At 43.4% G+C, this 24,731-nt stretch overlaps 1 protein-coding gene across 1 annotated transcript; it reads left to right on the forward strand.

Moving 5' to 3' along the window:
• Window positions 1-20,667, forward strand: arsj (arylsulfatase family, member J). Its single transcript, XM_041984525.1, has 2 exons — window positions 1-702; window positions 18,799-20,667. The coding sequence occupies exons 1-2, from the start codon at window positions 392-394 to the stop codon at window positions 20,195-20,197; spliced, it is 1,710 nt and encodes a 569-aa protein (XP_041840459.1). The 5' UTR covers window positions 1-391; the 3' UTR covers window positions 20,198-20,667.
• Window positions 20,668-24,731: the final 4,064 nt, after the last annotated feature.

Raw genomic sequence — 24,731 nt, forward strand, 5'->3', positions numbered from 1 at the left:
CGAGCTGCGCCTGAACGCCCCATGATAAAGCGGTGAAGGACCTGCCTCCAGAGGAAAGCCAGTCTGGATGAGTCCAGAGCTGGAAGCTCCGCGGTCTGACAGGATGGAGGGCAACCTTCAGCGGCTGCTCTGCGGGTCTTACCCCAGGAGGAAGTGACTTCCTGCTGAGTTTAAGGCGGAGGAGACTCCAGCAGCCGAGTTTGGTTTTCAGGTGGATTTACTGACCCTGCTCCCGCCTCGAGCCGTGAAGCTGTCACAGGACCGCGTTTGCTGAAAACCAGACTGAACAAGATGAGATTTCCACGCGTGGATGCTCCCCCTGAACATGTGCAACACGCCGCTCGCGCGTGCCGCCTCTAACCGCTTCCCTGCGTGGACTTCGGGCTGAAACATGTTCGTGTCGTGGGTCCCGGTGAGTTTGCTTCTCGGCTTCGTCGTCTCTCGGACGTGGAGCGTTCAGATGTCGTGGGAAAACTGGAAGACAGAGCCGCGCAGCCAAGGGAACGAGTTGGACAAGACGAGCTCTCAGCCGCACATCGTCTTCATCTTGGTGGACGATCAGGGCTTCCGGGATGTTGGATACCACGGCTCTGAGATCAAAACCCCGACTCTGGACCGGCTGGCAGCCCAGGGAGTCAAACTGGAGAATTACTACGTGCAGCCGCTCTGCAGCCCCTCCAGGAGCCAGCTCATGACCGGCAGGTAAGCAGCAGCAGCAGCGCGTGATGGTCTGATGCGTCTTTATCACATTCAAGTGAAAACGCAAGAAATGCAGCTTTACTGGAGCCTAAATCTGAATAAGGTCTATGATCAGGTCTTGACAAAGTCAGGCTGCTGGCTGGCCCAGCCAGCAGGGTTTTCCTAACAAACCAGCGGGTCGTCAGGCAGCAATGACAGGATGTTTGTCTGTAATGCTGACTGAAGACATCAGACATCAACGTTTCATCATCCCAACATTTTCAGGATGGAACTAATATTTCGTCTCTTCTTCACCTGTTTACAAAGTTTATTTTAACAGAGAAGCTTCAGAGGTGAAGCTTGTCCATTATCCAATAAATAAATAAATAAAATAGTCACGTGCTGGGTTGTAGACCCCCCCCCAACGCTTATGTCTCCTCTCATGTCTGTCCTGCCAAGTCTAGAAGCATATCTATATTGAACTTATCTTAGTTTTTCCTCTATGTCTAAGTTCACTGTAGATCTGACCTACTAAATATAACTACAGTAACAGCACACACACACACACACTGCAGTAATAACATACACACACATCTCTAGTCATTAATAATCCAGACAGGACTAGGTTATACTTCATCTATCTGTCCCTGGATGGATGGACAGTAGTCTCTGCTTTTTCTTTCTCATCTCCATCATCCTGCATTGGACAGGTTACCTGTCCAGGTGTACTTGCCTCTGGCCTGCTAAATGCTGGGATAGACTCCAGCTCCCCCTGACCTGTAATAAGTGGTATAGAAAATTAATAAATGTCCGTCACCTCTCGGCCTTTTCTCCCTCCCAAAGCTGCTTCTCCACACAATGACTTGACTTCTGGCAAGGTCACTCATGGAAAACAGATTTCTAGTCTCAATGAGAAATTAAATGAATGAATAAAAGAAGTAAAACTTTGTTTGAAAATATGTCAGTGACTGAACCGATGGCAATGCTAACTAGCGGCTAACTGTGGAAGCAGAAACCTGTTTGTGAGGAGGCACAGATCTGTCACTGTAGTATCAGTCCCAGCTCCCAGCATCAGCACCAGCTACCAGCGTCAGTCCCAGCACCAGTCCCAGCTACCAGCATCAGTCCCAGCTACCAGCATCAGTCCCAGCTCCCAGCATCAGCACCAGCTACCAACGTCAGTCCCAGCACCAGTCCCAGCTACCAGCATCAGTCCCAGCTACCAGCGTCAGTCCCAGCTCCCAGCACTAGTACCAGCACCAGTCCCAGCTCCGCTCCCAGCATCAGTCCCATTTCCCAGCATCAGCCTCAGCTACCAGCATCAGTCCCAGCTACCAGCGTCAGTCCCAGCTACCAGCGTCAGTCCCAGCTCCGCTTCCAGCATTAGTCCTAGCTCCCATCTCCAGCCCCAGCTCCCAGCACCAGTCCCAGCACCAGTCCCAGCTCCACTCCCAGCATCAGTCCCAGCATGTGTCTTCTGAACTTTCTCTGTCCATTTTTACTGCTCAGCCTCTCCAATAACACAGCTGGTCTGCTGCAGGCGCAAGCCTGTAAAATAAATAAATAATTTCCTGGCAGAAAATTACCAGAACATTACAGACTCTTCTGTTAACCTGAAAATGAAGAATTCTGTTTATCCACAGTAAATGCCCAGTTGCTTCTCAGAGTGATACCACAGTGAGTGAAACAGTTGGACCAAATTAAAGGATTTGCTTTAATAAGTAACAAGTGATCAAATTTATTTCATCCAAGATCAGGTGTTAAGTTCCTATCAGCATCATTTCCACCCCCAGTGCAACACATAGAGCTCTTTAAATTGGACCATAAAAAGCCCGATATCTGAAAGCCATCTAATGATTGTACTAATCTGATCTGACATATCTATGCTCACTTCAGCATTAGCTGCTAATGTGGTAGCATGCAGTCTTAGCATTAGTTGCTAATGTGGGAGCCAGTAATCGTAGCGTTAGCTTAGGCCTGTCGCGATAAGCAATAAGTCAATTAATTGAACGATAAGAAAATAAGAGCACGATAAGTTTGCCGGCCGCGATAATTTTTTTTCGTCCCCCCTTTACCATAGACTGTGTATGACAATAGGTTTCACTATGGAGTATTTCGACTAAACGCTCTGGTTTCTTGCGGAGTGATCTCTCTAGTGTCACACTTGACTGCAGCATGTTGCAGCACGAGCCGGTAAGCCGCATTTGTTTTGCACGGCTGCCAACACGCAATGGCCGTGAGACTTGCGTATTTAAGTGGCTTCTCACGCTCTCGCGCTAAACCTCCGATTCTCATGCTGAAATATGTAAATAATAGATGCAAGCATCTCCTCTTTTATTGTTTCGCTGCTTCCCACATGTAAGCAGAACACACACATTCTAGCTTACGACGTCAGTACAAAGCCCCCACTTCCTGGTCTACCGTAATAACCCCTGTAATCCGCAGGCACATTACGCAAATAGAATCAGCCTATATACTACCGTATTTGACAAAATACACATTAAGAGCAATGCCGGCTAATCGAGAGGTTTGGGAGGATTCCCAGTGGGCCGCATAACTTTTGGGCCGGTGTCCCGGCGTATGTGAATGTGGTATCCCAGCTAACTGCTGGGTTGTAGTTACTTATAAGGCCAACAGAGGGCAGAATGACTTTGTTTCACAAGCAGTAGATTTTGAAGAGCAGAAGAAGAACACGGGTTTTTGTTCGATGTAAAGTGCTGAAGTTTGGTTCGTCATTAAAACCGGCATGCTTGTCTACTTGTCTGGAGTTTATTTGAAGATGCAACAGTGAAAAAGGCGCTTTTATTTATTTAGTTTATTGACCTTTGAAAATGTGTACTTGCATTATTACGGCATATGTCACTATATTAGTTGAGAATGGTCTCAAAATGACACATTAGCGCTCTGCGCAATATTATCGTTTATCGCGATAATTTCTGAGAAAATTTATCGTACAGCTAAATTTGTTATCGTGACAGGCCTACGTTAGCTGCTAATGTGGTAGCCTGCCGTCTTAGTGTTAGCTGCTAATGTGGGAGCCCATAATCTTAGTGTTAGCTGCTAATGTGGGAGCCCATAATCTTAGTGTTAGCTGCTAATGTGGGAGCCCATAATCTTAGTGTTAGCTGCTAATGTGGGAGCCCATAATCTTAGTGTTAGCTGCTAATGTGGTAGCCTGCAGTCTTAGCGTTAGTTGCTAATGTGGGAGCCTATAATCTTATGGGCTCAACTTACAGGAGGCAGCGTCGCTCCTCCTCCATTCATTTTAGATTAGATTAGATTAAACTTTATTGTCATCACACATGTACAGGTACACGGCAGTGAAATGCAATTTAACATCTAACCAGAAGTGCAAAAGCAGCAAGTGCAGATATAATAAATTAAGTATGTACTTGGTACGTTATGTCTGGAAGCTCCTGAAGCACTTGCCCGAGGGCAGTAGGGAAAACAGTCTATGGGCAGGGTGGGAAGAGTCCTTAAGAATGCTGCGGGCTCGTTTCAGACAGCATTTCTTCTGGACGTCCTCGATGGCTGGAAGTGGAGTTCCTGCAATGCGTTGGGCAGTTTTCACCACCCGCTGCACTGCCTTGCGCTCTTCGATCAAGCAGCTTCCATACCAGACTGTGACACAGTTTGTTAGGATGCTTTCAATCACACAGCGGTAAAAGTTCACCAGGATGTCTGAAGACAGGTGGTTCTTCCTCAGTGACATCATGAAGAACAGGCGCAGGTGAGCTTTTTTGACCAGACTGGAGGTGTTGGTGGTCAAGGACAGGTCCTCTGAGATGTGGGTCCCCAGGAACTTGAAGCTGGAGACACGCTCTACGGCCTTCCCATTGATCCAGATGGGGTCGTATGTGCCTCTTTTTTCCTTCCTGAAGTCTACAATGAGTTCCTTGGTCTTGCTGGTGTTGAGGAGCAGGTTATTTGCAGTGCACCATGTGGCCAGGTGCTGCACCTCTTCTCTGTAGGCGGTCTCATCGCTGTTCCTGATGAGACCAATCACCGTGGTGTCGTCCGCAAACTTGATGATTGAGTTGGATCTATGCACAGGTCTGCAGTCGTGGGTGAAGAGAGAGAAGAGGAATGGGCTCAGCACACAGCCCTGTGGCACCCCGGTGTTGAGGGTGATGGTGGTGGAGCAGGTGTGGCCTGACCTAATGTGCTGTGGTCTGTTGGTCAGGAAGTCCATAATTCAATTGCAAATTGATGTGTCGGTGCCCAGATCTCCAAGTTTAGGGATTAACTTGGAGGGGATGACGGTGTTGAATGCGGAGCTGAAGTCAGCAAACAGCAATCGTGCATATGTGTTGCTATTGTCCAGGTGTGTGAGCACAGAGTGCAGCGTTATGGAAACTGCGCCGTCTATGCTCCTGTTGTTGCGGTAGGCAAACTGGTGTGGATCAAGTGTGGGTGGGAGGGAGTTCTTCAGATGTGCCAGGACCAGGCGCTCAAAGCACTTTATAATAATGGATGTAAGTGCTACTGGGCAGTAGTCATTGAGGCAAACCAGGTTGGAGTGTTTCGGCACCAGCACAATGGATGTAGTTTTGAAACATGTAGGCACAACTGCTTGGGCAAGGGACAGTTTTGTACAAACAGATCCGTGATGAGCAGGAAAAATACTGCTAAATCGCAAAAACTGGAGAGACGCTGATCCTTGCGATGTCCTCGCGCCACCATCTTTTACTACGAAAATCGCTGCTCTCCTCCAGCCAAGCGACAGGAGACATTCATGCAGCATTTCACATTGTGTTGCTTTGCAAGCCAATAAAAAAAAAGTTCAATTTTTGTCACTGTCACATGGCTCTGCAACCAACTAGTGAGGATTTCATTGACTGACCAATGAGCTGAGAGCAGGCTAGACAGCGTAGTCTGCAAACAGTTCCAACATGGAGGATCAGGTCATTCTAGCTCTGTCTGACTTTCACAGACTTTACTAGTCTTCATGCAGAGATTATAGAGATGTAAATAAAAGGCAGCCGCATGGCGCCAGGGGAATCTGTACAAACATAGGTACTGGATTTATTTGGATCAGCCTTGAGGACCACCATCAGATGATTAAAAACTGAGATGACAAACTAGAACACTGGAACCCAGACACATTTAGTTTTGAGAAATATATGTGTTATGTGGATGCTATCATGTAAGTTTAGGTTGTTTTTATTTAACCTATGACAGGGCGCTCAATGTCCGCGTTATATTCGACTTTCTGTCTGGTCCTTCTGCTCTTTGCAGCATTACATGGTTCTTTCTGCTCTAACCTTACACCAGCAGTAACACATTGATTAGATGTCTAATTATTAGCTTATTATTTTAATTGCTAAGAGATCAAACTAACAATGGCAATACCGAGATGCTAGGATTTTTATAGAAATCTCAGAGGTTGCAGGGCCTACTCATCTCAAAAGGAAAATGAATTACTGTGATGTTGTAGACGAGGCTTGGAAGTGACCCTTGGGTAAAGTTTTTATCAGACTAATTTTCACTTGCCTCCTAGTTAGAGACTAACAGCGGTTCCTCAGCATTCATAAATTGTTTCATTGGGCAGCAGGAAGCTGTAATAAGATATTAAAGGTGGAGTATGGTTGAAGTCTGCGGTATCGCAGGGAGGCCTGGGATCGTAATTTACCTGCAGAATTTCCCATCAGCAGTTTCCCTTGTTGCACATTCAACACTGCGGGGCTCCACCATCTGTTTCAGTCTGAGGAAGCAGGATGGAGGCTTCCTGGGAACCGCTGGGTTTTTGGCAAGGGTCTGAAAATATAATGACCTCCACATTGACTCTTCCACCCCCTGCTCAGCTATGATCCATGTGGAAGTTTAGCTTGTATTCAGGCACACGTGTGGCATCAGCTGGTGGCGTCCGCTGGGCCAAAAAGTGCCACATAAGAACCTGAAGCCTCTTCGCACTGTTGTTGAGACCTGTTGTCATGGCAACCACCTGCATCTGAAATGTGTGTTTAGTGCATATGACCAAGTTGTGATATGTCTTCACGTCTCCGCCTGCACTGGCTGTCTGTTATCTCAGCTAGCATCCAGATGGACAGATTGTCTTCCTTTGTTTATTTTTACTTGTTAAGTTTTTCCCTCAGGACACGCAGGGTCAAAACAGTTATCCAGGAAAGAATCTTTAGAGGAAAACTTTAGGGGTTTGTGTCTTACTGTTACTCCTCAGCTTTAGCAGTAATACAATCCACACAAAGTGGGGCGAAAACTACATTTTCTACAGAAGTTATCCAGAAAAATAAATAGAGAAAAGCAGTGATTTTTTTTCTTGGGCACGAATGAGCCAACATGGATTATTTGGCTTTATACTTTGTATTACTGCCTGCTAGTCCTCCTAACAATAAAATCTGTTGTCCATGTGGTGTTTATTTATTTTTATCGCCTCGCTAAGACACATTGTGTGTGAATCCTTCAGAGGCATCACACATTGGAAAGCCTTCAGCTTTGCAGAAAGTGCTGCTTTTGTCACTTTTTTGAGCCAGAAATAGTTACCCTGTACCCTGCTGGAGGGAAACACTCAGAAGAAACTAAATGTTGCATCTCAGGATGTTCCGATCCGTTTTTTTCTGTCCGATACGATACCTGGGTAATTTAATTTAGAGGTCAGTTAACACATGAAAACAATTATTTCCACAGAATTATTTAAATGATTAAGTAAATAAAGTGAAATCAAAGAATTTCCATTAAAATATCTTGGAATTGGACATACAGAGAACGTTTTCTATGGCGGACGGGAGCTGCTCATCCAGTAATAAATCAAATAAACTCTAAAACTTTGTTATTGCGGTTATACCCATGGCATTATAGGTTTAAATAGCTCTCAACCTTCCGTCGCAAGCTATGCTAGCAGAGCATGGACTGAAGACTATCAGCAAGGTGTTCTCATTAGGAATTATCAAAGTTATTCACTTTCTCAATGTCTAATTGTCGTACCGATCAGCAGTTTCTAGCCTGTTTTCCTGGAAGATATCAAAGTTTTATCTACTGAAAACTGCTTCCTTTTCCCCACCACCAAGCCAACGCAATCACAGATGCTGGACATACAACAGAGAAAAAATCTCTAAAACTCAGTCGGCACCCCATTACAGAACAATGTTTCTTTTAAAACAACTCTGACTGGCTCACATGCTGTACCTCTGGCCAGGTATGAGCTTGGGACAGATTGCTGCTGCTTTAGTGGCTGGGGAGCGGCTGCTTTACACAGTACTGAAGTCCCAGACTGGGATTTAGGGCTAAATGGGAGAATACCTTGAATATATTCACCCTATACCGTAAAAACCTTGCAAAACTGCTCTTAGTGTTGCATAGACCTGAACTTTGGAACCACTGTTGAATAAACTAAAAAAATAAAGTACAAAATGCAGCATCTCGTAAAATTAAGGTCGAAAGTAAAACATATTGGAAAAAGTTGCTTCCATTTTTTGAAAGGTTGTTAAATTATGACCTTGGAGTGATAATGTAACCGAAATCATGAGAAGGAACAGCTGGCAGATTTAGCTCAGGCAGTTAGTGCAGCTGCTGTAGGAACCATAGCTCAACACATTAACACACCAGGAACAGAAGATTCAGGGGAAAAAAAAAGAAAAAAACTGTAAGCTATCTGCCTGGAGGAAAGTCATGGCATCAGAAAATTTTCAACATGCCTGTTTTTCTTTAAGCTGCACTGATGAGATTAGAGGCTTAAAGTTGTGTTCTTCAATCTTCAGTCGCCCTCCCACTGATTCGCCTCCATCCAAAGAGGTTGAAGAATGTAAGATATGTTTAAAGAATGTGGACATGACATAGAAAAGACCAATATTTCTTTTAACTTGTGTTCTTTGTGGTTTATTGAACACAATCCTAGAGGGACTTAACGTTTCAGGTTTGAATCCCTGAACTTACTTGTCCAGGCAGATCCAGCATGTGGACTTCCTAGTATGTTACACGCATCATAAATACACATTTTAGCCCTCAATATGTAGATGAAGGGAATTCATTGGATATTCTGGTTGCCAGCTTATTATAGCTGATGTCTGTGTCCACTAGGGATCAGTTAAGTATTTCTAGAAATGAGTAATCGTATGAATGAATAAAGTAATCCTAACAATGAGCAAAATAGTCCTAGGAAAGAATAAATTAATCCTTAATTAATTAGTCCTTTGAATTAGTCAAATAATCCTAGGGAATAAGTAAAGTAATCCTAGGAATCTAGGAATTAATAGAGTAATCCTAGGCATGAGCAAGGTAGTCCTAGAAATGAGTAAAGTAATCCTAGGAATGAGTGAAATAATCCTAGGAATTAGTAAAATAAAACTAGGGAATGAGTAAATTAATCCTAGGAATTAGTCAAATAATCCTAGGGAATAAGTAAAGTAATCCTAGGAATCTAGGAATTAATAGAGTAATCCTAGGCATGAGCAAAGTAGTCCTAGAAATGAGTAAAGTAATCCTAGGAATGAGTGAAATAATCCTAGGAATTAGTAAAATAAAACTAGGGAATGAGTAAATTAATCCTAGGAATTAGTCAAATAATCCTAGGAATGAGTAAATAATCCTAGGAATTAGTTAAATAATACTAGGAAATAAGTAAAGTAATCCAAGAAATTAGTAAAATAATCCTAGGGATGAGTAAAGTAATCCTAGGAATGAGTGAAACAGTCCTAGGAATAAGTTAAATAATCCTAGGAATGAGTGAAGTAATCCTAGGAATTAATAGAGTAATCCTAGGCATGAGCAAAGTAGTCCTAGGAATGAGTAAAGTAATCCTAGGAATGAGTGAAATAATCCTAGGAATTAGTAAAATAAAACTAGGGAATGAGTAAATTAATCCTAGGAATGAGTAAAATAATACTAGGGATAAGCCTACACTATTAAATCCCCCACTATTCTCAAGCAAAGAAAAGCTGAATTAGATTTAATGATTACATTTACACGTTTCTGAAAGAGCTGTCACCCATCAACAAACATTAGATGAAGACCTCTCCAGAGTCCTACTGTGATGACGACCAGGCTGCTTTCAGGAAATCCTCCTCTGACGTCCTCAAACTCTGACCAGGGAGCAACACTCAAATCATTTGATATTGAATTTCCCTTTGGGATTAATAAAGTATTTTTCATTCATTCATTCATCATCTCAGCCTCTTACTCTGCTTTTCTTGTTGTTTCAGTTGTTTCACTCACTCATCTTCTTATTTTCCGACTCTGACACTAGCTAGAACTACACAGCAGCAATCGATGGGCATACAACCATGAGTCAGTAAAACAGAGAACATAAGAGCAGTAAAGTGAAGGAGTAAAACTGCAGAGATAGCGAGGAAAGTAATAAAGAGGCTGTAAAAGGAAGAGACAAAGTCCTCCAGGGCTGGCTGATTAAATGCAGAGCAGAATAAATGAGGCTGCTTATTTGAACCATGTGTGAGGAGGACGTGGAGCAGAAACAAAGACAAGCCCTGGCCTGGGCAGCAGTCTGATCTGGAGCCTCCTCAGACTGGCCGGACCAATGGCCAATGCACTTGTCCCAAGGGAGTTGAACAATCGCCAGCATGCAGTGATTCGAGTGTAATGACGTGTGTGATTTGTTGGACTTGTGGCTCAGTGGTTGTATAAATAAACCAGTGAGATAGTGTGATTATAGCTACATTTAAGACCACAGCTCTGCGTTTTTGCTGCATCTGTACATGATAAGATGCTGTAGTGAGCCGCTGGCAATGTTTTCCTGCACGGCATGCTGGGGTCGACTTCAAGCTAGATAAAAAGCCCAGACATGCTCAGCTCTGGAGATTTGGCCCACGTACTGTGGCTTTGCTCAGTTTTAAAAGGACATATAAATCAGTCCGTTTGGACATACGGAGGGGCTGCAGGGAGGGGGGAAAAGTGACTACAGTGATTACTTTAAGGGTCTGAAAGTGTCCGTCATGCTCACCGAATCCTGCAAAGTCAAGTCAATTAACTTCTCCTGCAGCACGTCAAAGTGAAAGTTCACAGGGAGACTTTGATGATCATTGCTTTCTATCTTGGAGTGTTTTCCTCAGGCAGGTTTGGGAAATGTGTCACAGGCCGCACTTCACCTGACATTTCCATTACACGGATATGACCTTTTGGTATGTGAATCCCGAGCTGGGGATGGGGCTCGTAAGCGGGCAGCTTTCTGTAGATTTACACATACTGCATATGTCTTTTCCATTCCTGCTACTTTCTTGGTGGTATCATCCATTCAGCTTCACATTTATGTGGCACAGATGCCGTTTATTTTAGCTGGTATGGATGTAAAACTCAAGGGCAGAAGTGGCAAAACAATCCTTGGATAAATTAATATGATGGAAATCCATACTTTAATAATTTTTTGAAGGCACGGAACAAGTGTACAGTCATTGTGTATGTAGCTTGTGGAGAGTACTGTAAATGATGCTGTGCAAGTTCTCTCATTTGTATTATTTTTCTAGAGAAACACTGGATCAAACGAGCAGACATGTTTATTTGCCCACTTACGCAAGCTGCATATTTTTCTAGCCTCCGTTCTCATTCAGTTCATTGTACTCTAAATTTGAATGCTTAATTATAGATCAGAAATGCATACTCTGTTCCCCACTGTGCATGTTTGTAGTTAGGTTTCAGAGCTCCCCTGCTTAGACCACAAACAGAAGAAATTTTTCCCATCGCCATATAAACTAACGCAACCCCTGTAAGGCTCTGGGTATTCTAATTACAAATTCAATGACTTGACCTCAATGAATACCAGTGGTATTGGATTATGAATTTTTTATTATTATTTATTACCTTATCTCGTTAGATATTTTAAAGGTCTTGGAGCAGGTTTTACATCTACAGAACTCAGTTTTACCAAGAGGTAACAGTGCAGGGTTTTCCAAAAGTCATGTTATGTCCACATGAATACAAGTATAAGTACTTGTTTTTCCCTCCAATAATCCCTCAAAGATCACATCAACTTGGCACTGTTTACAAAAAAAAGCACCTAAATTATTATTGAGATGCAAGCCAGTGACCCTGTCCACACATAAACGGCCAGATCACCTGCTAATCTTCACCTTGGAAGGTGTTTTCCCATATCTGACCTTTTTATTACAGTCTGAACACCACATCTCAGATTTTTTTCAAATCTAACCCCGGCCACTTTCACATGTGGTACTACATCCAATCTTTTTCAAAGCAACCTCAGACTGAGCGATCATGTTGCATTTTATTTGACTTTTACATCACTGAGGTGAAACAGGCGTGGCATTTCTGTGCCGGAGGAGACAGGAGACAATAAGACGAAAAACAAACAATGGACGCAACAATATCAGTAACGTTTTCCAGCTCTGATTACACAATAATTCCAAAACAGATACACAAATGCTAGCAAGTGTAGCATCTATATTCACCTGCGGAAACACAATGTGCAGCGTCTTCCTCTGCGTATGCAGGTTACTTCAGGGCCACGTACAGTTTACACCAGAGTGTGATGTAGGTTGCTTTAAAAATGATTGGAACAACCATGCAAAAAAAAAAAAAAGCATTTGAGCATTAAGACCTGCATTGTGAACTTTTCCAGCTGATGAATTGGGCTCAGATTATACACGATGAAACAGGAAGACTCAGACTCACAGAAAACATCTAACATCTTAAGTCAATACATTTACTTGGTTGTGATAATATTCAGAAACAGCCTTACATCAAACCTAAGGTCATTCATTCTGTTTCTGGCTACGGTCACTTTGAAAAATTACTACTAGATGTTAAAGGAAAAGATGTTGGTTCTACAGTGGAAGTCTATGGATCACCCCAAGTGTACAGTTTTTCCTGAGGGTTATATAAACTATATTTGACCTTGGGAACTTTGAAAATTAACTATGGTCTTTGATGAGTCATGACAAAGAGTTCACTGGACTCCCAACAGCCTCCACAGCCACCAGATCTCAGTCCAGTAGAGCAGCTTTGGGATGTGGTGGAACGAGAGATTCTCATCATGGATGCAGCCGACAAACCTGCAGCAACTGTGTGATGCTGTCATATCGGTATGGAGCAAAACCTCTGAGGAAGGTTTCCACCACCTGCTTCCATCTATCACACTAGGATTAAAAAGGTCCGACCCGGTACTAGAAGGTGGACTTGGTGAAGTGGAGGACCTGGTACTAGAAGGTGGTCCCGATGAAGAGGATGACCCGGTACTAGAAGGCAGACCTGATGAAGAGGATGACCCGGTACTAGAAGGCGGTCCTGATGAAGAGGGCACCTTGTACTAGAAGGCGGATCTGATGAAGAGGAGACATGGTACTAGAAGGCGGTCCTGATGAAGAGGAGACCTGGTACTAGAAGGTGGTCCTGATGAAGAGGAGACCTGGTACTAGAAGGTGGTCCTGATGAAGAGGATGACCCGGTACTAGAAGGTGGTCCTGATGAAAAGGAGACCTTGTACTAGAAGGCGGAACTGATGAAGAGGAGACATGGTACTAGAAGGCGGTCCGGAGAAGAGGAGACCTGGTACTAGAAGGTGGTCCTGATGAAGAGGAGGACCCGGTACTAGAAGGTGGTCCTGATGAAGAGGAGACCTGGTACTAGAAGGAGGACCTGATGAAGAGGAGGATCTGGTACTAGAAGGCGGACCTGATGAAGAGGAGACCTGGTACTAGAAGGTGGTTCTGATGAAGAGGAGACCTGGTACTAGAAGGTGGTCCTGATGAAGAGGAGACCTTGTTCTAGAAGGTGGTCCTGATGAAGAGGAGACCTTGTACTAGAAGGAGGACCTGATGAAGAGGAGGACCCGGTACTAGAAGGTGGTCCTGATGAAGAGGAGACCTGGTACTAGAAGGCGGACCTGATGAAGAGGAGACCTGGTACTAGAAGGTGGACTTGGTGAAGAGGAAGACCCGGTACTTGCAGGCGGACCTGATGAAGAGGAGACCTGGTACTAGAAGGTGGACTTGGTGAAGAGGAAGACCCGGTACTTGCAGGCGGACCTGATGAAGAGGAGACCTGGTACTAGAAGGTGGACTTGGTGAAGAGGAGGACCTGGTACTAGAAGGTGGACTTGGTAAAGAGGAGGACCTGATACTAGAAGGTGGACTTGGTGAAGAGGAGGACCTGATACTAGAAGGTGGACTTGGAAGATATTTTGTTAAAACGAGCAGCAGCAAACTTCTTGGTTTGGTTGCTCCGCCAGCAAAGCAAAGAGGAGCAACAGACCTCAGCAGCCTGAAGTTCCCTAATCTACCCTGACCCTTTGCAGTCGCTCCTCAGTTCAGTTGTTTTTCAAACTGCACCAATTAACAACAAAAATCACGTCATTTGGGCTTTTTACAAGGAACGTTTTTAAGTCCAACCAAGTCCAGTCTTGATGGGCTGGTTAAGCATCCAGTTTATCTCCAGATGAACCGGATGCCGAACCAGTTTAACTGGAATATCTTCAGATGAACCAGATGCAGAACTAGTGTAACTGAATGATCTCCTGATGAAATGGGGAATAAACTTGAACAGTAACACCAGCTGGTTCAGTAGGGTTGTTTCTGTTTATTCTGACAGATTTAAAGAGAAGCTGCTGGGTCTCCCCTCAGACAATGCTTGGAAAAAGATGCCCTCTCCGGACCTTAGTTTACTTCTTTCATTCTCCTGAATTACTGGATTCCTGAGGGATCATAATTATGTCATTTGATCCTAAAAAAAAACCCAGAGAGCCAAGGTAGGCAGAGATTGCTGACTGAGATGAATTTAGACTACACTAAGGCCCTGATCTATTAACGCTTTGCGTGTACTAAAACAGGTGCAGACGGCTTTGCTCCGCTAAAATCGGCCCAAGCTTATCTATCAAAGCCGCAAACATGGAACTGCGTCAGTTATCCTGGCAAAACTGCGCCGCTCTCCACTTTGCGTTTCTGAAGCTACTGCATATGCATTATGGGCGTTCCGGCCAGAAAGTGCACATTAGTGGGAGGAGACTATGCAAATAAATCTGGTTTGCGCAGCAGTGGGATTCATGTAGCCCGCAAATAGTTTGCGGTGTTTATGTTTGCTCTAAAAATAGCGTTTCTGAAAAGCAGGTGCTAATTGGCACAACAGTATACGCGCAATGGCTGCAGTAATAATTTTAAGGAGGAGGCACAGACACCATGAAAGGCGACTAAGATAATGCATTTTTTTCTATTATATTAATATATTTAGAATGCCAGAGAAGAGGATTGTGGAGACGATCCAGCGTTGCAATATTAGAATTGCTGGATAAGTTTAAAGACTTTATCATGCCTGTCTTTTATTATTATTATTATTATTATTATTATTATTATTATTTCTTTATAGCTTTTAAACCTTTATTATTTCTTATTTGTTCCTTGCATGTTTTTATATGTACAATACCTTGGTTCCTAAAGGTTGTTGTTAGTGTGCCTTATAAATAAATTGAACTTGAATATGAAACTATATTGCAGCATTTCTGGTGACATTTAGATTTTTTTCCTCGACTTCCGCAATATTTTTATTTGTCTCCTTTATTTGTCTCAACTTCTATCGGATAAAAGTTAATTTTGCGTTTGCGGTTTCCTTGCTCTCCAGAACCTTACATGACAGAGCAAACAGCGCCGCTAAATCCTCATTTAAATACTGCTGTTTGCTCCGCAAATGATAACAGGAGCAGTCTTAATAGATCAGGCGCTAATCGTAGAAACATAACCAGAGCAAAACTGCGCAGCAAATGTTAAATAGCGCAGCAGTTTTGCCCTCGTCATAACTCAGCCCCTAAGTGTGTAAAAAAGGAGTTTTCTAAAGTTTTTATTAGTTTCTGACTCTGGGAAAAATACTGCAATCCCCTTTAAACTATCTATGTATCTAATGCATCTCTGAAATAACCACACATTTCATCTGTTCTTCTCATAATGAAGGTAATCAGCATGAGTTTCTGTTCACTGGGCCCTGAAGTTGTTAAGACCAACCCTAGGAAGGGATTCCTCCCAATTTCATTTTTAACATTTATTTATACAGGTACTCCTACTGAGACATGCAGTCTGATGACCTAGCTATCCTAAACTGACTTGACTTGACTTGACTTGACCTATCTAACCTGACCTGACCTGACCTCACCTCACCTAACGTAACCTTTTCACTCCGATGAAACAAATTAACATTTTTTTCTCTGTCAAGCTGTGTTTTCACATGTGGATCACGTGTACACATCCACATGTGAAGCACTTATAAACCACATAAATCTGCTCCACATGTTGAAAGATGTCGTTTTTGTAACATTTTCCTCTTCACATGTAAGCACATGTGATCCACATGAGATCCATTAATGATTCACGTGTTGACATGTGAAGCTCATGTAGAGGTGGAAGATGTTCCTGGGTTTGATGCCACACCGTTCTCCTCTGAGTCCTCACGCCTGCAAACTAAATCAGATAGTTTTTCTTTTGTGTACTCCTCTCTCTCTGGTGATAGTTTGACTGCATCCCACCAGCCGAATGATGGAGCTCAGAGGAGGGAAGAGGGTGACGAGGCATCTTGCTTTGTCAGCTCCATGTCTCTGTGGTGTCTTGCTTTCACTCAAAGCATCAGTGGGAGTCAGAGAGCTGAATATGTTCATCTTCTAAGTGCCACTTCCAAAGTCCCTGTCTTTCTGAATAATGGGTGTTTATATGGCTTCTTATAAGTCGAACCACTAATCCTCCAGCTAAATGCTTTTAATTGGTTGCAGCAGAACTTATAGAATAAAGTTTATAAGGTTGGGGGTCTTTATGGGTTCAAAATGTTGCTTATGATTCAAAACAAGCTCTAAATAGGCTACGACCATGAAATTAACATGACGGCAGTTGGATCTGGTTCAGACATGTCTGAGATGAATAAGATTTTAATCTCGTTTTGGTAGATTCAGCGCTGGCAGCAGAAAAGGATCCAAGCTGAAAGTGACTCAGAGCCTCCATCCCAGTTAGATGTAAAGACACCGAAGCATAGTTAGTAAAATACACACTGACAGAGAGGATAGCTGAACCAGCTTCAATAAATTTCTTCAACTGGTAACAGCTGCATAAACTAAAGTTTAGTTATTAGGTTGGTTCAGCAGTTGCCTCCATGTGAGACTTTAGCCAAAATGTGTTTCTGTAAAGAGTGTGAGCTGTGCATCATCTGACAAACCAGCGTTCAGTTCCCCGTAAGGAAGTGAAAAGTGAATGATGGTTCATGAAATTAGCAACACAATATATTCTGTTTTATTTACATTTTACACGGAGTGTCAACTTTTTACAAATTAATGTGTAATTTAGTATAATGCATGCTCATGATGCTAAAACTCTGTGTGTGTGTGTGTGTGTGTGTGTGTGTGTGTGTGTGTGTGTGTGTGTGTGTGTGTGTGTGTGTGTGTGTGTGTGTGTGTGTGTGTGTGTATGTGTGTGTGTGTGTGTGAATGTGGAACACATGGTAAAGCATTTTGTAGGAGCTAGATAAAGTTAAAAGTTTCTTTATAGGTGCAGACTGTTAACAGTAGGGGTCCTGGTCAGGTCTCAGTTACACAGAACTAATACTCATGTTCTAATAAATGTGTCTGAAACCAGCAGAGAATCCTCAGTGAGTGCTGGCTGGAAACAGCAGCCTTACTCACTAACCGCCAAACAAGTACCTTAGTAATAAAAAAGAAAGGACATTAAATAAGAAGAAAATAAAGAAAACTGTAGAGATGCAATCCAGCTAAATGTTTTTTTATTTTAAAAAAATCTAAATCTCCAATAACACGTCTTCAGGTAATATTATTGTTAATAATAATAATAATATAAGAAGAAGAAATATTATTAATATCAGTCATTTTTAAAATGATACCAGCTATTTTTATTCATCCATGACTGGGTGCTAACCACGTTTTCCACCTACTGAGAGAAGAATTACTGGCTAAGGGTAGTCTATTCCTGGGAGAGGCAACTCTGGTCCTGCAGGTTTTCAGTGTTTTTCTGCTCCAACACACCTGACTCAAATTAAATAGAACCAGCGTTTGAAGCTCTGCACACCTTCATTTGAGTCAGGTGTGTTGGAGAAGAGAAACATTGAAAACCTGCAGGACTGTGGTCCTCGAAGACCGGAGCTAGACATCTAAATCTAGACATCTAAACATTTCTCAAATTCACCTCAGAAACACCAATGAGGATCTAGAGAAAAGTGAATCCAATCGAACTTGAGCCTAGAGAACTTTTATTCCTAATGTAAATAATAAGCAAAAAAGGGAAAAAGCATTTTATGATTTTGTAAAATTATAAAAAATCTTTACATCTTAAGATTCTGGTGCTAGACATTGTGATGTTTTTAGTCGAGTCGGCTGAAAATAAAGTCAGTATTTCTCATTCACTCGGGCACATTAGACTATTGATTCTGATGTTGGTAGGCTGATAATAATAAATAGAAGAAAGACCCTGTCAACAGCCAGCTGTAGAGTCTACCCTTCATTCATTAATGGTGCAGCGCTAGCTACTCCAGCATCCCCATGAGGTGTTTCGGGTCTGCTCCAGAGTCACCGGTTGTCTGGTGTTGACAGCGACCATCACCCTCATCTCCTTCCAGCCCCTGCTTGACATCAGCTGAACATTAACCTGCTGTATAAGCAGCCTTCTGTCGGCTCAGACTGGTTTCATTCAGACCTGCTCCTCATTAGAAATGTACTGAAAATATGTAATTACCACTACAAATATTCTCTGGGACTAGACAACCTTTGAACGGGCTGTAAGAGGAGAGCTTTGTGGGTAGAAAGTCTGGTTTTAGGTTTCATAAAACCATACTGGCTGTATTTTCAGAATTTACATTATTTTGGTGACATTTCATGAAGCAGCATGTGAGCTTTGTGTAAATAAACTCACGGAGTAGTCGGTATTAGCCGATCTGGACCAGTTTCTAAACTAGGTTTGCAGCTTTCGCAGTTCGGAAAAGTGATACTGAGGAAAGCTTTTCAGCCATTCTTCAACAGTCAGGTCATCAGTTTGGTCGTAGGAAGACTTAAATCTATTGCTATTTAGGGAGGAAATAGCAGCTTAATCCAATAATTAAAGCTAGGATCAACGATGAGCCAACCAGTTATTCAGACAGTAAGATGTGTAATGGTAAAGAGGAATTAAAATATTTTTTTTCCAGAAATTGTATTTTTAATTTCTTTATTCTGTTTTTTTCCCCCCACAGGTATCAGATCCACACGGGCCTTCAGCATTCCATCATTCGAGCCACCCAGCCCAACTGCCTCCCCCTGGAAAATGGCACCCTGCCCCAGAAGCTCAGAGAAGCCGGTTACTCCACCCACATGGTGGGGAAATGGCACCTCGGCTTCTATAAACGTGGCTGTCTTCCCACCCAGCGGGGTTTCGACACTTTCTTTGGTTCCCTCCTAGGAAGTGGGGATTACTACAGTCATTACAAATGTGAAGGACCTGGAATGTGCGGCTACGATTTGTATGAGGGGGAGGAGGCAGCTTGGGAACAGGACCGTGGTTTGTACTCTACTGTGATGTTTACTCGAAAGGCTATCAGTATCTTAGCCAATCACAACCCTCGCCAAAAGCCGCTGTTCCTCTACTTAGCTTACCAAGCAGTTCATTCTCCACTGCAAGTTCCTGCCCGCTACCTTGAGCGCTATAAGGGCATTCCAAACCCGAGCCGACGTAAATATGCTGCCATGGTTTCCTGCCTGGATGAAGCCATCCACAACCTCACGCTAGCACTGAAACACTACGGTTACTATGACAACACAATAATAGTATACTCCTCGGACAATGGAGGACAGCCTTTAGCTGGTGGGAGCAACTGGCCCTTGAGGGGGAGTAAGGCCACCTATTGGGAAGGTGGCATCAGGGCAGTGGGCTTTGTTCACAGTCCCCTGTTAGTTAAAAAAGGGACAAAATGTCGATCTTTGGTCCACATCACTGACTGGTTCCCTACACTGGTGACCCTGGGTGAGGGATCTTTAGATGAAGATCTGAGTCTAGACGGGTACGATGTTTGGGAGGCTATCAGTGAAGGCCTCCCTTCACCTCGCCAAGACATCCTTCATAACATTGATCCAATTTACATCAAAGCCAAGAATGGCTCATGGAAGGCCGGGTATGGCTTATGGAACACAGCCATCCAGGCTGCGCTCCGGGTGGGACACTGGAAGCTACTTACGGGTGTACCGGGCTACAGCGACTGGGTGCCCCCACAGACCTTCTCCAGCCAGCGGCTAACCAATCGCTGGCATAACGAACGTGTCCGCTGGGACCGTGGAAAATCCATCTGGCTGTTCAACATCACTGCTGACCCATATGAGAGAGTGGACTTGTCTCAGCGCTACCCGCACATTGTGAAGAAGATGCTGATGCGGCTCGCGCAGTACAACAAAACTGCCGTGCCGGTGCGCTACCCGGCCAAGGACCTGCGCTCCAACCCCCAGTACAACGGAGGGGTGTGGGGACCCTGGTACAAGGACGAGAAGGAGCAACAGGAGGAGAAGGAGCGATACAATAACTTATTCACAAACCATCTTGGCAAAAGAAAATGGAAAAGCAAATCAAAGAATAGAAAGCTGAAAAGGAAGGCAGAAGAGTAACTTCCCACAGACCTCCGTTTGCCTTTTCTCAGGGATTAACGCTTCCTGTGTCAGGGTTGTCTTCCCAGACATCCCAGCTCCAGGTAGTTTAAACTGACTCTAGATGCTTCAGGATCAAACACTGCTGCCGTCCTCATACAGCCAGGACCTCAGGCCAGGGTCACAGACTGGGTTAGATTTTGTTGCATGCTTGAACTTTTGTCACTTTTGGGTAGTTTCTGTAGATTTATAGAGCACAAAGTAACCCTTCCTTGACAGTTGCCATAAAACTTGGTGACAGAGAAATAAAGTAAGACATAGTTCTATTATGTTGTTAATTGCAGTGCTTCAGTACATAGGATTTATGGCATGTGTTGGTTTTTATAAGCACAGTCTGCCTGTACTTTAGAATAATAGAATTTTTTCCCTCTTTTAGAGGTCTGGTCCGGCACCAGGCCCAGCTGAATGTAAGACAAACTAACTAAATAAACAGACACAAACCTGTCTGGCTCCTTCTGTCTTTTAGCCTCTATCTGGTCTGCAGTATATTACAGAGATTTTCTTTATCCTCCTGACAAACCTTACTCATTTGGAAAAACTTCTACAAAACCTGTGCTTTTGGAGGCTGATAGAAGGCCACTAATGACATTTATACATGGAAAGTATAGTAAAATTGGATCTTACCAGCGATAAAGGCCTAATTGCTTTCTTGCAGTGCTTAAAATTTGCATGCTTCATCATTTATGCTTTACTATATGATGTTTTAATGTAAAGGGAATGGAACTTTTTATATGGAGCTAAAATAACTTGCAAACTTTAAAGCAACTTTTTGCATCTGTTGTTCGATGCCTGTGGAATCAGAGACTCTGAGCCCTGGGGTTAGGGTTAGGGTTATTGGCTGCTAACACGAGCTGGAAGCTGATGGTTAATAAGCCAATTAGCCCATTTAATTACACGATGTGGTTCCTAAGTGGACTTGACCCTAAAGACATGACTTGAAGTGAAGTGGTTGTCAGAGGTGCTTTCCTGTGGAAGGCATCCCAGGAACATTTGTAACCTGGATCTCCCAGGCTGTGCACTCTCATTTGGGCCAAATTATGACCTCAGACCTCTGGCATACTGACTCAACTTTCATGCATGTTAATATGACCAAGGCTCTATTAAACATTGACTGAAGTAGGTAAGATCCACTGGGGTTAATCATGCTAGTTTTCCTCAGTTCCTTCATGTCAACTTCTTGATCGTACCCCTGGGAACAGAATTCACCAGCTCAGTCCGGTTTTATTCCTGACTGTAAAACACAGAGGATGCCTGCTTGTGTATTACAAGTCACAGCTGAAAGTTATAGAATATCACATTCTTGCATTGTTGCGCCATGCTAAATCTCCCCTCCCGTGGTCCATAGGAACACTTAAACCCTGGGATTCTCTGGGAATTCACATTTGTTTTCAGTTAACGGCATTAGCATCCTTCCTATGGGAAAAGTGAGGGTTTTTCCTCCTGTAACTGAGCTGTAAAGCAATACATCAAGCTCTCTCACCTGCCACCTCATATTAGGAACACTTATTCGCGCTCACTGGGAATGGTCTTACAAAGTGAACCCAATAAAAGAAAAGCTTTGATCAGACTGACATGTGATTGTACGATTTTCCCTGGAATGTGTTGGCTTTCATGGCAAAAAGTCCAGTTTAGGTTCATGATCAAAGTGTAAATGAGCCCAACTGTGTGTAGGCAGCTGGACCAGAACGACCCTTCGCTGCCAAGATCCAAAGGCAGAACACAGCTCCTCATCTGGGCTTGGGATCCTCAGTATCTCTCCCAAAGTAAAGTGATGAAAAGCAAGACAAGTATCCAGCAGCTGCTGTCCAAAAGAATCAGAATAAGTGCTGAAACTGTGAAATATCTTGTGAGCGCCACCCAAAGTGCCAGAACACACTGGATGCTTATGACTCTGAGCATTACTCAATACAGGGGTGTGTGCTCCAGCTACTTGGCAAAACTTTGCAATTCCATCTAGACCAAGTCATTCACATTTTTCCTGAGCGTATAAGCAGAAGTAACTGATGTCATGTTTGTTAGTGATGTCACAGAAATCCCTGCTTAAAAGGGGCCAAAAAGCCTCCAAAACTGCCAAAATGATAGAAATGCTTCCTTTTCTGGAAGGAGTGCAGGCAGTGGATGCATACCTACAGGAAAATACTTGCTGTGCAATTACAGAGCCACTGGCATGAGTCCGAACCTCTCTGACATTCACGCCAAAGGTTTTATTTCACGTCTGAGAGAAGACAGAACAGCAAATTCACTTGATGGACAGTCTGGCAGACATGGGGATTTCCTCTAATGAGCAATTTCACCCATGCACAACTGGAACTTTTCTTGGTGTTCAGCTCTCACACTTTATCCAGTTTATGACTTATGGCCTGATTTTGTGTTTCCCCCAGACCACTCCCTTAATATCTTTATACTCCTGCTGCTTCCTTCCATTACCCTTGTTGAGCACTTGCCTGTTTTCTTTCTCCCTTTCAGCTGTTCAGCGTTTCCTTTTATCACATCTCGTTTTTCATGCTCACGTCATCCTCTGCTTCTCTTCCTTTGCTCCCTGTTTTGTTTCTGGAAGTCCTCTATAGGTTTTGCTCAAGTCCAGGGCTGTGTGGTTCAGTTGGTGCACCAGTGCTGTTGTAAGCCTGATCTATATTTTACACACATAATCTCTAAGCAGCACTTAGCAGAACTATAATGATTATTAGTGATCTATTGTCATCTATAGTCATGGATAAGCTAAATAATAATTTCTTAACATAAGTACAGTTTTAATCAGGCAGGTCTGTGGCAGCATTATTCAAGTCCACCATCCTTTAATGTGAATCCTGCATCCAGGATTTTGAAATGGAAAATAAAGCAGGAATTAAAATGAGGTTAATATTCACACCTGTTCCTTATTTTACATATGAACGTGTTGACAGCTTTTTGTGTGTTTGCACTAGAGATGCAGTAGCAAGCTAGATGAAGTTGTTCTTCCAGGAAACACACCATGCTATTTTACTAACTTCTGGAGAGCTAAGGGGAGAGTCCAGCTGATCTTTTCTTCCAATTGGTTTAGGGGAGGTAAAACAGGACAACAGTGTTATCTAAGTCGATTCCACAGCTGGGATCACTTGCATCGATGGACCAGTGGAGATTTCTTGTAGCTACGTTTCCTCTTATGAGCAGTTAGAATAATCACACCAACAGAATAGGACAGAATCCTTAATAAATTCCCAAATGGAAATAATATCCTTGCATTATAATGAATTTATCATTTATCTATTGGCCCCCAGCTATTTCAGTGCAGGGGGATACTGGAACCTACCCCAGTTACTATCAGGACACACTGGACTGGTCACCAGTGCATCACAGGGCCAACACAAGAATTTAGAAACACCAGTTATTCTAACATGCATATTTTTAAGCTGTAGGAGGAAGTCAGAGTATCTAGAGATAGATAAAGGCCCCACCCGAAGTGAGGCAACAGTGCACCACTACACCACCAAGCACCCACTGATAATCCTGATAAATTGATTTAACCAATGAAAGAACAACAGCAGTCATTGTAATTCAAATAAAGTGTCATTGTGTAAGGTTATTGCTGTGGAAAGGGGTGACCTTGACCTGTACTGGTCATAACTTTCCAACTTTAAAACTCTTTGTTTCTGACTCATTTTGATGGTGCAATGCCATTTATTACGCACATTCCTGGAGTTCTTGTTGCCATGCAGCATCCCAAGGCTGAAAAACCACACTTCATAACGTTTTTTTCCCCATAAATGGACAATTATGTAATGGCTGCAGTTTGCTTTAAGATGCCTCAGAATGTGCAAGCAACTGGATTTAAACACAATGGACACTGTGGCTGATTCAGCAAAGAAACCCAACAGGATATCACCAGTGGAAGACAAAAAAAGACCTCAGAGAAGAGACGGGACGAAGATGATCCCGGATTAGCCGTCGTTAGGGAAGATCTCGGAGAAGAGACGGGACGAAGACGATCCCGGATTAGCCGTCGTTAGGGAAGATCTCGGAGAAGAGACGGGACGAAGACGATCCCGGATTAGCCGTCGTTAGGGAAGATCTCGGAGAAGAGATGGGATGAAGATGACGCCGGATTAGCAGTCGTTATGGGAGATCTCGGAGAAGAGATGGGATGAAAACGATGCCGGATTAGCCGTTGTTAGGGGAGATCTCGGAGAAGAGACGGGACGAAGACGATCCCGGATTAGCCGTCGTTAGGGGAAATCTCAGAGAAGAGACAGGACGAAGACGATGCCGGATTAGCCGTTGTTAGGGGAGATCTCGGAGAAGAGACGGGACGAAGACGATCCCGGATTAGCCGTCGTTAGGGAAGATCTCGGAGAAGAGATGGGATGAAGATGACGCCGGATTAGCAGTCGTTATGGGAGATCTCGGAGAAGAGATGGGATGAAAACGATGCCGGATTAGCCGTTGTTAGGGGAGATCTCGGAGAAGAGCCGGGACGAAGACGATCCCGGATTAGCCATCGTTAGGGGAGATCTCGAAG

Source organism: Melanotaenia boesemani, chromosome 5 (assembly GCF_017639745.1).
Source record: "Melanotaenia boesemani isolate fMelBoe1 chromosome 5, fMelBoe1.pri, whole genome shotgun sequence".
In the NCBI taxonomy this organism is placed as follows: domain Eukaryota; kingdom Metazoa; phylum Chordata; class Actinopteri; order Atheriniformes; family Melanotaeniidae; genus Melanotaenia; species Melanotaenia boesemani.